Below are 15,679 nucleotides of genomic sequence, written 5' to 3'. Positions count from 1 at the left end.
TAACGTTATTCCGTTAATACTTATCGCATGTTGACAGGAAAGCTGAAATGTCATTTTTAGTTATAGTTTCCTTGCTGCTCCAAGTGCACGGTTTTATTTATCAGCTTGCAATTTCTAAAATAAAATAAAACATAATAATTAGTGATAAAGAGAAATTTAATTTTTTTAAAATGTTTTTATTAATTTTATTTTTTATGGTTTGTGATGGTCAACATGGAGTAGGATTTGGAAGTGCGGTAGTTTTAGAAGTAATTTACTTCCAGTTTTGAAATAATTATTATTATTATTATTGGCGAGGGGGGGGGGCAAACGGGGTACCCCCAAAATTTTATAAAAAAATTTGTTTTTTAATGTTTTTTAAACATTCCAAAATCACTTGTAAATATAATTTTGTTTTTGTAAAAAAAATAGTAAGAAATCTATTTGATTTTTTTAATTAATTTATAATAAAAGAACTCCCAGTGTCAAATTACTTCAGATGTATTTCAATAATCAACTTTAAAATATTTATAATTTTTAAGATTTTGAAGTTTAATTAACTTTTAATAATTTTTCAATCTATTACTTTAAGCAATATATAATTGCTTTTTTTAAAAATATCTTATTTGGAATTAAAACTCACTTGAATCTTTTAATTTGGAGTTAATAATAAATAGTGATTAACAAATAAAAAATTAACAATTTAAAGTAGGTGATTAAACTTTTTTAAAAATTAAATGTGACAGTCGAAAAATATAAATGATTTTTGTTTTATAATAAAAACTATTAAAAATTTTTTCTTCTTCTTTTGCATTTAATAATGATGTGAAATGTAATTTTTCTTTATGTAAATTATTTACAAGAAAATTAAATTTAATCAAATTTATATAATATCTAGAATTTTTTTCAACGGCAGCTGAAAATCTCTCTATTTACTATGAATATTATAATTAAAAAAAAAAAAAAATAGATTTACCGTATTTGAGTCCTCGAAAACTTAACAATTCTTTAAGTACCCTGTTTTCCCTCCCTCCCTTTTATTATTGTTATTATTATCATTATTATTATTATTAATTAAGGATATAAGTGGAAATGAAACATCGTTTACAACACCACGTGAAGAAATCGATAGATCAAAATATGTGAAACAACTTATTGGCAGTGAAAATTCAAACCATCCGGTTGAATACCCAGGTTATGATGGATGGTATAATAATATTGGTAAGCCAGAACTAGGGGCTGTTGATACTCCTTTATTACGAAGATGGCCAGCGGATTATGAAGATGGAGTTTACAAATTATCAGGATCTAAGCGTCCTGAACCTTTGGTGTTAAGTGAAAGTTTATTGGAAGGAAGCATTGGATCAAAATCACGTACAGGAAAAAATGCACTTCTGGTTTTTTTTGGTATTATTAATTTTATAGTAATAATAAAAAGCACGATTCGGTAATACCCGGAATTGAGAGATAGATTTCTTATTTTATTAAAAAAAATAATATTCTAAATTCTTTTAATTCTAAGAATTGTCATTTAGGCGTAATTTCGATTTCACAAAAATCAGAACGGTATTTTCAAAGTTTCAATAAGAACAAAAAAAAAAATTTTTTTAAAAAGTCGAATTAGAATACATTAAAATTATTCTTTGAATTAAAACAAAATTTTTTTGATCAAATTGATATTTATTTATTGAAAGTACATTGAAATGTATTTAAATAGGAATGATAATTTACTTGATTCAAAAAATATTTTATTGTCACTGTAATAATAATATATTTACTTAAATCAAGTAATTGTTACTTGCAATTGCGAATTATTTACCTCAGTTTATGGGCAATAACATAAAATTTAAAAAATTTTATTATGACATGTCATTCGAAAATGATTAGGAGATAAAACCGCGGAATTTTTTTTTTTGTTTTTCATTTTATGGAATTTTAAAGATTAATGAAAAGTTCAGAAAAACAATGGAAAAAATCAGGGCGTTGGTTGGCCCTGCGGACAAGCCCCAAAACTTCCCGCTGTTTTCGAGCTCAAGGAGCTTGAAAACATTACTGTGAATATATTTCTAAGCTCTTCGAGCTTAAAAATGCTATTGCATGCAATTCCTTTATATGAGCTTTTCAAGCTCTAACAAGTTACGTTTTATGCTAGAGTTTGAAAAGTTAAGAATCAAAATCATTAATGAAGAAGCAGTTCTTAAATTTTTATTTCTGATTACGTTCTATAAAATAAATGTATTAAGGCAGAAATCAATGTCATTGATTAAAATCAAAATTTGAATGAGTTTTAACTTAGGTCAGAGCAATAATATATGAAATATCAAAAAAAAATATTAAAAACTCGGTTTTTTCAATTTTTTGCTGATAATATGATTTAAACTAAAGAACAAGTTAGATGACATTATATGATGATCGAAAGAGTCTATAAAAAGGAAGAGTTGTTATAATTTCAGACAAATTTTAGTACATTATATTTCGATTTATCCGGAGAAAATACCATTTTATGTTATTTTTTAACTTTTCAGCGCCGATATCTTTTGAACTAACGAACCGTTTTTGACGTTTAAGGTGGTAATTGGCGCGTTTTCTTCAATTCTAAAGCTGATAAAAATTTGAAATCGATCGGTTCTGCCGTTTCAAAGATATTTGATAAAACCCGTTTTTTACCATTTCTTTCCCCAACGATATCTCTCGAACAAATTAATCGATTGAGATGTTTAAGGCGGCGATCGACGCATTTAATTAAGTTCTAGAGCTGATTAGATTTTGAAGTTGATTGTTCAACTCGTTTCTGAGAAATCAATAAAAAACTAAAAAAAAATTTTTTTTTTGGAATTCGCAAATATTTTCGAGTCTACTTGATTAAATGATGGCCAACAAGCTCTTTCGATTGCCACAATAACCATCCAAATCGGTTCATTAGTTAAAAAGTTCTAGAGCGTTCACACACACACACACACACACACACACACACACACACACACACACACACACACACACACACACACACACACACACACACACACACACACACACACACACACACACACACACACACACACACACACACACACACACACACACACACACACACACACGATTTTCGAAAATCGGGGTGAAAACAATAACTTCCCGAATTTTCGGAAAATCATCGATTTTCTTAGCGGGAAGTTAAAAAAAAGGTCAAATGAGTGAAATCGAACTATTTTTAGTTTAAAAGTTCTTTAGAACTAATTCAATAGGTCTTTTATAAAAATCGAAAAAAAAAATTGTAGGCCCACTTTCAAATTCATCGACCGATATCGATCGTTGAATTTGACTGATACATTGCAACAAGTATATTTCTATAAGAAATCTACCTAACAATTATATTTAATTAAAATAGTAATTATCAATAAATTTATGCTTGATAATTTTTTTTTTTGTCTTTTTTTTATATAAAATAGGACAACATGTTGTTGAAGAAATTTTAGATGCTCAAAGACCTGCATGTCCACCGGAATATATTAATATAAAGGTTCCTGAAGGACATCGTTACAGAACAAAACCAGGACATACAGAAATGCCGGTGCTAAGAACAAGATATGATGAACGTACTGGTCATTCACCAAACAATCCACGTCAACAAGTAATTTAAATTTTATTAAAACTTTTTTTATTGAAAAATTACAATAGAGATAACTTTGCCTCAGAAAATTCATATATATATATATAAGGAAACTGGATACTGATAGAAAGCTGGCAATTAACTATTGTGCCCTAAATTAATTGTTATAAAATTTAATTTAAAGCTAAATGAAATTACTCCTTTTTTGGACGGTGGTTTAATTTATGGTACGACAAAAGCATGGTCTGATCATCTGAGAATAAATTCAAATGGAAAGATAGATCCAGATGGTTTATTAGCTCATTCTCACGGAGGAAAATTTCCCGAATATAATACAATTAGATTACCAATGGCTAATCCTCCTCCACCAATTCGTCATGGGGTGTATATTGATCGGCATTATACAGAAGAAGTCGAAAGATTTTTTAGTAAATATAATTAAATAAATTTATGTACAATCAATAAGTGATATTAATTTAACTTTTGGTATTTATTTACTTCGTTATATCTATTTAGTTTAATAAGTATTATTGTAATTGATTTTTAAAGAATTAGGAAATTCTCGTGGAAATGAAAACCCATTTTTATTAACATTTGGAATAATCTGGTTCCGATGGCATAATGCAATAGCAAAAGAGCTGAAAAATAAAAATACCAATTGGTCGGGAGAAAAAATTTATAATGAAGCACGCAAATGGGTTATTGCATCACAGCAAAAAATAGTAGTTTATGAATGGTTACCACAATGGTTGGGTATGGATCTTCCGAATTATAAAGGTATTCATCATAGTTTGAGAACATTCCGGTTTTTATTTATGCTTGATTTTTTATACAAAAAAATTTATATTACGAAAATGAATTAAAATATGATACTGGAGTTAGCTGAGGTCTAATAATTTTTTAATTTTTTCCAAAGCGATAAATTATAAAAAAAAAAAAATTTGAAAAACGTTTGAGCCTGTGGGCAAACTCCAAAACTTCCCGCTTTTTTCGAGCTCAGATAGCTCGAAAACGTTATTATTAACAAACTTTTGAGCTCTTCGAAGTCAAAAAGGATTGGACCAAAAAAACATACATTTCGCTGAAAATAAGTAATTGTTGTCCGACGATATCTTTAGCTCAAATTGACCGATTCGCATGAGCTTAGCAATCGAAAAAGCTCGTTGGGATTTAGATTTGATGGATGTTACGCTTTTTAGGACCAAGACAATTAATCCCCCACAATTCATCCCGGACAACTCATCCCCGCAACAATTCATCCCCAACAACTCATCACTTAATTCTAATATTCTTAATAGAAATCTAGAAAATTTTTAATAAAATCAAAAAAAAAAAAAGAAAGGAGAAAAAAATCCCTTTGCTTTTTTTTCGTGAAAAAAGAGCATCTCAATAAGGGGGTTCAGTGACCTAGTGCAATTTTTGACATTTTTTTATGTGTGGCTATATTCTTTTTATTGCACATACACAAAATTCGTGAAAAAATGGCGCTATTTTCCACACTCTAATATTCCCTTGGTAATAAATATTTATAGTAATTATATTATTAATAGGCTATGATCCAAGTGTTGATCCTCAAATAGATCAGTTTTTTCAATCAGCTGCTTTTCGTTTTGGACATACTCTAGTACCGGCAGGAGTTTACTTACGCGATTATGGAGAATCTGGATGTGGATTAGATAGTCGTATTATTCGTACTTGTAACAATTATTGGATGTCCGAAGTAAACATAAATAATAATATAATTTAGTAATAATTATATTAAGGTGTTATTAATTATTAAATTTAATGTTATTTTAGAACGCGGTTTTTCATAATTTTAGCAGAATACAAGGACTAGTTGAAATAGAGAAATTACTTATGGGAATGGCTGTGCAATTAGCGGAAGAAGAAGATCATAAAATTGTTGACGATCTTAGAGGAAATGTCTTCGGGCCATTGGAATTTTCACGACGTGATTTAATGGCATTAAATATTCAACGAGCTCGTGATCATGGATTACCTGATTATAATACTGCTAGAAAAGCTTATAATTTACCGAAAGTTGATAACGTTAATCATTTTAAAAATGTTAATTCAGAGGTAAAATAATATTATTTTTGACTAATAATTATTGAGTACGAGAACTAAATTACTTTTATACTTTTTTTTTGTTAGACAAAAGCAAAGTTTTTGAAATTGTATAATAATTCCTTTGACGATATTGACATTTGGATTGGAGGAATTTTTGAAACTGAAGATGGCCCGGGTGAATTATTTCGAACGATAATTGCAGATCAATTTGAAAGAATCCGAAATGGTGATCGATTTTGGTTTGAAAATGAAAATAATGGGTATAATATATCAATTTTTTTTCCCATTCCTCTCTTTGATGTTACGTAATTTAAAAAAAAATAATTCTAGATTATTTACAAAAGAAGAAATTAACAGAATAAAGAATTTGAACTTTTATCAAATTTTACTCAGTGTTACTACTGTAGGAGAAAAAGATTTACCGCTTAATGTATTTAAAGTTCCAGTATCAGGTAATAGATTATCAAATTTTATAAAATACTTTGTAATAACTAAAACAATTTTTTTTTATTATATATAGAAGATGATATAAATATAAACTGCACTCGTCAAAATACTGTTATTAATGGAACGTGCCATTCTTTTAATGGAAATCCAATACCTTGTTTTCATGCATTGCCAATTACAATTGATAAAGTTGATAATTGTTCTGATCCAGGAACATACGATTATTTTAGTAATAGCGAAATATCATTTGTATCAACATTTTTAGGTGTACTTATAACTTTTGGAGGTTAATAGTTTAGATACTCCATCTTAGGATTTGAATCATTAACCCTTCGTTGGTCGCGCTTCGCTGTCCGTCTTCTTTGATCGCGTCGTAGGGAATTGCTGTAGTGTTAATTTTCTTACAGCGTTGTCAATTCTATTTACAATTGAAATAGTTGAAAATAAAATTTCACTGTCTAGTTTAGTCGCACTCACGAGGAATCGCCGCGATTTTACGTTCATTCGACATTTATTATTTAATATATATTTAATGTAAATAATTATAACTTTAGAAACTCTTTTAACATATGCTAAATAGATCAATAGAGGAATAGCTAACTTGTTGAAAGTTAAAAGAAATTATTCAATGTAACTCATGCCGAAGAATTTGCCGTCAACTGGCTAAAGCCAGCCTCATAAATACAATCCTTTCTGATTGATCAAATGAGTGGTTTTAATATATATTAAAACACTCATTTTTATATTAAGCCATTGAATTATAAGTGAAATTAGCGGAGGAAAATACTATTTTTTTATAATACAAAATAAAGAAAAAAAGCGGGGAATCGCTCATAGCGCGACCAACGAAGGGTTATAATTTTATTTAATGAAATTTAATTATAATTTGAATTGTCAGGTTTTTGTGGATTCTTGTATTGGAAGTTACATGAATCACAACGTAAATTATCAAACAGACATTTGGATAATACAAAATCGTGGTCAGACATTGGAGTTCCAGGAAATATTTATACGGGTAATTAATTAAGAAATTTGTTGAACAAAATTTTAATATTAACGTAATTTAATTTTAGCAAATGAATGGACGGGAAATTCCGTACCAAATCGGTCAGTTATCATAACTTTGGATAAAAATACTCGTCAAATTCAAGTTAAAAATCAATTGGGATATTTGTCAAGAGTTGTAGATCTACACGTCAAAAAAATTATGGTATTCAGTTCATTTAATTAATGATATAATTCATTTAAGCAATTATGTACCTGAAGATCGAAAAGATTTTCACGCAATAACGAAAAAAAAAAAAAAAAAAAATTGAAAAGTAAAATTCTACTGGATGACTAGATTACTGAAATGTTTCGCATATAGATTCTGGTATATCAGCTGGAAATTTTAGCCCCCCCCCCACCTCCGGAACTACCCCTTAAGCAATCGAATTACATAAATTTTATTCAATTTCGTTGTGCGAAAAACTTTCCGATCTTCATGTACATACCAAATTAATTGATGTTAAATATTATCATAGATGTTTGTTGGACATCACAGTCAGTATGTATTGATACGAGTCGATCACAATTACGATTTAGTTCTTAAATTTGATTCATTATTTTTGAGAAGTTGTTTTGTAAAATCATTTGATTCGTTTTTAATGGACTTAAATATTGAACGAGAAATAATATCACGCATTACTGCAAAAGCTGTTTTAAACCAAGCAGTTACTATGAAAGAACGACAAAAAAGAGTTGAACAATTTTTTCGAGTTGTATTTTCTCAAGCATTCAATATTGCACATTCAGAAGATGAACTTATTAAAATCGATTCTAAAGTTGCGAAGGAAGTTATTCATACAGAATTAACTTTATTGGAATTTGCAGAAGCTTTAAGTATGCGAGCAGACTCGGAATTTGTTAAAAAGGTTTTTATTAATAAATTTATTTATAATTACTGCTAATTCCAGGATAGCGAAATATTTTTTTGTATATAGTTTGAGAAATGAGTTTCTTTATTGTAACAAAAAAAATCTTGTTAGAGTTAAAAACAATCCCATGGTAAAAAAGAAGTACTTTTTAGCAACGTTTTTCTGAATTTTTAAAGCAAAAATAACTCACCTCGATGATTTTGCTGGTTTAAAAAACATTCGATAGAAAAAAAAAAAAAAAAAAAAAAAAAAGACTTTAAAACCAATTATGAACATTATTTGGCCCTTCATAAGAACTTTTCGAGAACGAGTTCTAGAAATTGAAAATTATTTCTACTCTTAAATTTTTTTAAAGTTTAAAAAATGATCAACTTAAAGTTCATAATTCTCTTAAATTTGAAAGTTTACTGTTATAGACTTTTTTGGAACATTATTAGAGCTAACTTTTTTTACATGTATTAGTTTGTGAAACGGACAGTTTGCTGTCGTTATAAAAACTTGATAGACAAAACAAATGTATCGTTATCCGTACATATTAAGGAGAAATTTACTATCGCAAATAATCTTATCTTACACTGAGATAAATTTTGATTGAAGAATTGGTTAATATTTTTGAAAAATATTTTATTTTATTTTTTTTTCTTCAAAAATAATTACTACAAAATAATGTAATTTTTTCAGTAAAAAAAATCACTTCATGACAATTTTTCAATAAATTAATTTTTTGTATTAAAAATGTAGTTTTTTTTCTCAGTGTATAGTAACAAGAGTATATTACACATCTAGGAAGGAAAGTAGGACATGCCAAGCCGCGTGTATAATTGCCTACCCGAGCCGAAGGCGAGGGTGGCAAACACGCAGATTGGGACGTCCTACCTGTCTTCGTGGTGTGTATACGATTTTTTATCAGATCTACACCTAAAATTTAAAATTTTTGCCTCTGTTGGTGGGAAAAATGGCGTATGTAATTACTTAAAGTATTGTGTTATTTTTTAGATTTTCAATTTAGTAGATACGGATAAAAACGGTTTTATATCATTTCGTGAATTTATTGATATGTTGGTATTATTTTTAAAAGGCTCAGCAGATGATAAATTAAAATTAATGTTTGATATGTACGATATAAATAGAACAGGATTATTAAAAAGAGAAGATTTTTCAAATATGTTAAGATCATTTATGGAAACAGTTAATGCTGACATTTCAGATGATGAATTAGAATCAATTGTTCATTCAATGATGGATCAAGCTCAAATAGCAACTAAAGAATCTATTGATTTAGAAGATTTTAAAAATATTCTTGGTGAATTTAACGATAAATTTAGTTACGCAGAGTTAGAATTTAATGTCAATTCTAATGGTACCAATAAAAAATTACACGCCGGTAAATCAACTGTACGATCAAAATTTATTGGAGAAGTAAAACAAACGATTGAAAGTTTATATGCTGATCCAAATGATCTTAAATCAAGAGTTGAAGGACATATCACATCAAATTTAAAAAAAAATGCCGCAAATAATATTGATAATAATGAACAAATAATTCAACCTAATCATGAATACAATGATTGGGATCGATATTGGAACCCAATAACAAAGTTTATAGCTAATAAACAATTACAAATATTTTGGTTATTTTTATACACGATCATTCTTTTGGGCATTTTCGCTGAACGAGTTTATTGTAAGTTATTATTATTTCAAATTATCTGATCCAAAATTAAATATTTTGCACATTCAAACATAAAATTTTAATAAATAAATCAACATTTCGTACTGATCGATATAAAAAGTTTCTATAATTTTAGTTGCTTCATTTTTTTTTCTGAATTTATGTTAATGAGAGTAATTCGTGAAATTGCAGCGATTCACTCACTGTGCGACTGCTCTCGTAAATAAAATTTGATGAGCAACGTTGCCATATTTATAAATAACGTTATCAGCTGATTCAATCCGTTACAAAATATGGAGCCTAGTCGCATAAATAATAAATAAATTTTATATAAAATATTCGTTTTAATAAAATATAAAAAATAAATTAATAATCTGATGTAAATAAGTGAAATTTCGAAATCGATGTGACATCATTGCACTAAAATTAACATTGCGTCGATTTCCTCACCGTGCGACTAACGATGTTCGGCAAAAGATACGCGAAGGACGGAAGGTTAATTAACAAAATTATATTTTGTAGATTATTCTACATTACGGGAACATAAAGGATTAAGACAGATAACCGGAAATGGTGTATCAATAACTAGAGGCGCTGCTTCAGCGATGATGTTCACATATTCTTCGATGTTATTATTAATGTGCCAAAATACCATAACTATTCTCCGAGATACTGTTTTACAATTTTATATTCCTTTTGATTCTGCTATTGAGATGCATAAATATATTGCTTGCTGGGCTTTAATATTTACTGGTAAATTCAAAGGTTTAATGTTATAATTTATTAATTCATTTTTTAATAAAAAATTTCATATTTTATTTTTATTAGTTATTCATATTGTGGGACATGGATTTAATTTTTATCATATTGCAACACAAACATCAGATGATTTGACTTGTCTATTTAGAAATAATTTTCATGCGTTAGTATTTTTGTTTTTACGATAAATAGAGTGGTGGTATTGTTTTTGGCCACTTTAGGGCCAGTTTTGGGCACTTGAAAAATTATAATAAAATAATTTTTAAAAGACGCAATGACACAACTAATTATTAAAATATGTTCAAAGATACTTTTTCCCACTACTAAAATGGAAATTTTATTTTATACTTTTTCATTAATTTAAATAAAGTATTAAATGTCCAAAAATGGATCAATTGCCACAAATGGTACTTCTACCCTACTTATTGAGATTAATAAATAAATTTTAGGGATATGCAAATAGCGTTTGACTCAAATATTACTATTCGATTTAAACTTTAAATGAAATTATGCGTAGATTGTCGAATTATTCGATTTGGATTGAAATCTTCTACGGAGATTCTGACGCCATCGTCCATCTTACGGCTTTAAATAAATTATATAATTATTAATTGAAATTTTTTATTATGTGAAATTAGTATTATCGACAAATTTTCGAAATGTAGCTATCTATTTATCTGACTGAAAGAATCCGAAAGTGTTCCGAGAGTGTCTGAATTTGGGTTTAATTCCATCAGAATACTAAGAGTTTCCATAAACTACTTGAAATTGGTCATTTATCAGCTTTCAGTCAGTTATCTGTCGGTTATCTGTCAGTCATCTCGATGGAAAACCTATGGAAACTCAGTATTCTGATGTAATAAGACCCAAATTTAAACACTTTTGAATTATTCGATTTGGATTCAAATCTTCGGTTCAAATCTCGCAGTATTAACTTTCAACAATCACACTTCCGGTACGAATTAAAGTAGTCATAAATGGTATCTAGGATCCCAGCGTCTTTTATCTGTTTTAGAAATCAGTGTACTTAATATTGATTTTTATCATAAATTTTTATTTTCATTGCAAAAAAAATACGGAAAAAATGACATTTTGCATAAAAATACGAATAACTTTTTAAATTTATAATATTTTCAACTAAATCTTATGGCTAATTATTGAGGATTAAATGCACTTTGACATGGGACCGATGAAAAAATTAAAATTTCCAAAAAATATATGTATTTTAGTAAATAAAGTGCAAAATTTCCATTGAAAATTAAAATGTTACCAACAAAAAAAGTATGATTAGTTTTTTGGAAATATCTTTGTGAATATTGAGTTATCTAAACATTTCATGAGACCTTTTTGTAGCGCTTTAAATTCTTGACAAAAAAGTACCTTGTTTTGTTTTTGAAAATTGAATAACTATTGAGATATTTGAAGTTGAAAATTCAAAGAATCACATGTATAAATTTGAAGTTTCAAAGTACCTGAGCTAAACTTACAAATATTTATAATTATTCGATTAGAATTTAAAATCAAATATTGATATTAGATTTGACACGAATAATATGTAAATACAAATTATTTGCAAATCCCTAATAAATATTGATTCATGTTATAAAAAATAAACTTATTTTTGGTTCTTTTATTAACTTCGATAATCAATTTTAAAAAATGAAAAATTTATGTTTATATAATATTTTATAGAACTCATGAAATTCCAAAATTTCATTATTGGATATGGAACACAATGACAGGAGTGACATCAATTATACTGACAATTGTTACTGGCATAATATTTATATGCTCTATTCCAATAATAAGACAAAAATTATACAAATGGTTTGCTCTTGGACATACATTATATCCATTATTTTATATACTTATATTTTTACACGGCAGCGGAAGATTAATTCAAGAGCCTTTTTTTCATTATTTTTTTCTGGGTCCAGTAGTTATTTTTACGATAGATAAAATATTTACGGCAACCCGTAAAACAGTTGAAATACCATTATTGAAAGTAGATTTACTACCGTCAGGTGTTATATGCATGATATTTCAAAGACCTCAAAACTTTCAATATAAATCTGGACAGTGGATAAGAATTTCCTGTCCAGCATTAAATGCCAATGAATATCATCCGTTTACTCTTTCATCAGCACCTCATGAGTCGATTTTGTCAGTTCATATTAGGGCAGTTGGTCCATGGACTCATAATATTAGAAATAAATTAGATCCGAACACGAAAGAATTTAAAATCTTACCGAAGGTGTGTAAAAATTTTTTTAATTTTAATAATAATGATAATGTGTAAATTATTTATATCAATTACTTACTTATTATTATTATTTTGATTAGATACATGTAGATGGACCTTATGGTGAATCACATCAGAATTGGGACAAATACGACATTTCAATATTGGTTGCAGGTGGCATTGGAGTTACTCCATTTGCATCAATTCTGAAAGATATTGTTTACAAGTCGAATCAAAAGTTGAATTTAGGATGTAAAAAGGTTTGAATATCATTCTATAAATTTAGTCCAATTAAGTATAAGGTAAAAGTACCCAATCAGGGAAATAGTACTCGATCACTCCATATATTTGTATATTTATATGTAGTAAAATTTATTAAATATACATATAGGGTATAGAGGTACCGTTTTCGGCCACTCTAGGGCCAGTTTGGACGATTGAAAAATTTTAATAAAATAATGTTTAAAATACGCAACGATATAATTAGTTTTTTAAATGTGTTCAAAGAAACTTACATCACACAAGTACAATTGAAGTTTTTTTAATACTTATTCATAAATTAAAATAAAGTATTGAATGTCCAAAAATGGAGATATTGCCACAAACAGTACTTCTACCCTACAATTACTCGAATGGTCGGGTACTAATTCTCTCATCGGATACTGGATCTCTTACCTTACAATGAGAAATGAATTGATTTTTAAAAGAATAAATATTCTTGATCTAAGAAATTATTTTATTGCGAGTTTGCAATGTATCACTTGATATGAAAATGACTTTTTTTGCTGAAGAAATTTATATTTTTTGTAATGTATATCATGACTAATTTTAAAATAACAAATTATATTTAACATAATTTATTAAATAATAATATTAATTAATAGGTTTATTTTATTTGGGTTACTCAAAGTCAAAAACAATTTGAATGGATGGTTGATATTTTACGTGATGTAGAAAAAGCTGATATTAATAATTTTATATCAGCACATCTTTTCATCACACAATTTTATCAAAAGTTCGATCTCAGAACGATTTTACTGGTAAGAATAAAAAAAAAACAATTAATTAAATAAATAAATAAATATATATTATATAAATTGACTATTTCAGTATATTTGTGAACGACATTTCCAAAAAATTTCCAACAAATCATTATTCACTGGACTAACAGCAGTAACTCATTTTGGGCGTCCTAATTTTGCTCAATTTTTCTTGGCTATTCAACGAATACATAATAACGTTTGTAAAATTAATTACTATATAAGCAACCTACACTCACTGCGTGGCTGCCAGAGTATTACTGCCAAATTTATTAAATAGGATTTGAATTCAATTGTTTATTAAAATCTCTAGTCTAAAATTTACTCTAGAATTTGTTGTTATCATTGACATTTAATAAGACAAATCTCATGATTAACTCGCAAGCTTATTAATTTCGATAATAACTGTATAATCATTGAATTCTTTTAAAAAAATCAACACACGGTCCAATTTGTTTTATTAGTTTAAAATATTCTCTTTTTTCCGCGTAATTTAAATGCAATTCAAATGATATAGAGAAATTGATTTATCTCGACACTTGGCAATAAAAAAGAGTTTAAACCATGAAAAGGCACTAATTTAATTCAAGCCACGGTTATACAATAGTGTGTCAAGCGCCAAATACTAAGTTTCGAGAAAATTACCATTCAAGTTTTTTTTATTTTAATTGTTTAAATAAAAATTTGTATGTAGTTCTTTTTCTAATGCGTAATAAAATTATGCAATTATTGTATTGATATGATATTCATAAATTATTTTTGAAAATACACTAAAATCAATCAAATGTAAAAAATTTTTTTTGCAAGAATTCATCATAGTCTTTTAACACATAATTGCAAATTAATCTATGAATCATTCATATCTACAAAATAATTTGAAGTTTATTATGATTCAAAAGTAAAAAAAAACAGAATAATATCGCCAATCATGAATATTTTACGTTATTTAGCACTTGACACATGAAGACAATATTTCTTTTTTTTTTGGTTGAATGATACGAAACAATGTTTTAGGTACATAACACATTTTTGCAGAATAAAAGTTCACCGATGAAAAATTTTAAAAATAGTTTTAATCTTATACTTTAGACAAAAAACTTTTTTATGACATTTATCTTAGAATTTATTGTTAATTATAGTATTTCTAAGAGTATTACATGTTTAACTTAATTTTCGTTTTGGCACTTGACACATTAATGCGTAACAGTATCCAGACATGGCTGGAAGAAAATTTTCCTTATTCTTTTCATAATATAGATCATTACAAGACATAATTAATAATTTACTATGGTAATAGCGGTAACTATTTTCTTTTTGTTTTCAGACTAATAAAATTGGAGTATTTAGCTGTGGTACTCCAACAATGACACGAGCAGTTGACGGTGCATGTCAAAGTCTCAATAGTAGAGAAGACACAGATACATTATTTCAACATTATTATAAAAGTTATTAATTATTTATGTATTTTTACTATTTGGTAAAAAAAAAATTATGTCAACTCACAATAAAAATAAAAATGATATTTAAAGTAGCGGCAAAAAAAACTATTTCTTTTAAAAAAACAACTAAAATACTTTTAGAAAAAACTTTTAAAACTTGCATATCAGAAATTAAAAAACATTTTTGTTCACATTACAAAATTTAATTTGATTTATAAATAACTTATTTATAAAAATCATAAAATTGTCTGATTTTTGCTACTTTCAATATCATAAATAATTATTAATATTAATAAAAGTTTAATAAATTTCACTTTTAAAAATTATTGAATTAAATGAAAATGTTGTTTTTTTTTTAATTTTTCAAATTATGAATTAAAGGTTAATTAAATAACTAAAATTTATTTAATAATTATAGTGACAAAATCTCTTGTGCAATAAATTTGATATAAAAAGTAACAATGATAATAAATTACCTGATGTGTAAATAAACTGTAATAGTATATTT

General features: G+C 27.2%; 1 protein-coding gene across 1 annotated transcript; it reads left to right on the top strand.

Moving 5' to 3' along the window:
• The first annotated feature begins 110 nt into the window (after positions 1-110).
• On the top strand, positions 111-15,359 carry LOC130678245 (dual oxidase-like). The gene is made up of 21 exons (XM_057485353.1): positions 111-248; positions 1,059-1,386; positions 3,426-3,607; positions 3,771-4,014; positions 4,136-4,363; positions 5,137-5,306; positions 5,384-5,665; positions 5,741-5,916; positions 5,987-6,108; positions 6,177-6,389; positions 7,002-7,118; positions 7,177-7,313; positions 7,627-8,016; positions 9,016-9,703; positions 10,214-10,444; positions 10,520-10,613; positions 12,143-12,704; positions 12,794-12,952; positions 13,577-13,732; positions 13,803-13,931; positions 15,057-15,359. Exons 1-21 carry the CDS (start codon positions 171-173, stop codon positions 15,183-15,185), a joined length of 4,815 nt encoding a protein of 1,604 aa, XP_057341336.1. The 5' UTR covers positions 111-170; the 3' UTR covers positions 15,186-15,359.
• The last annotated feature ends 320 nt before the right edge of the window (positions 15,360-15,679 follow it).

This window comes from Microplitis mediator, chromosome 1 (genome assembly GCF_029852145.1).
Source record: "Microplitis mediator isolate UGA2020A chromosome 1, iyMicMedi2.1, whole genome shotgun sequence".
Lineage (NCBI taxonomy): Eukaryota > Metazoa > Arthropoda > Insecta > Hymenoptera > Braconidae > Microplitis > Microplitis mediator.
Note: the sequence above shows the minus strand (reverse complement) of the source record. Positions and strands in the feature narration are given on the sequence as shown.

Excerpts from the sequence above, each read along its gene's own strand:
- LOC130678245 (XM_057485353.1), top strand. The coding sequence starts at position 171 with ATGTTTTTATTAATTTTATTTTTTATGGTTTGTGATGGTCAACATGGA. Across the intron at positions 249-1,058 it reads GAAGTGCGGTAGTTTTAGAA|GATATAAGTGGAAATGAAAC; the intron begins GTAATTTACTTC and ends TTATTAATTAAG. Across the intron at positions 4,364-5,136 it reads GGATCTTCCGAATTATAAAG|GCTATGATCCAAGTGTTGAT; the intron begins GTATTCATCATA and ends TATTATTAATAG.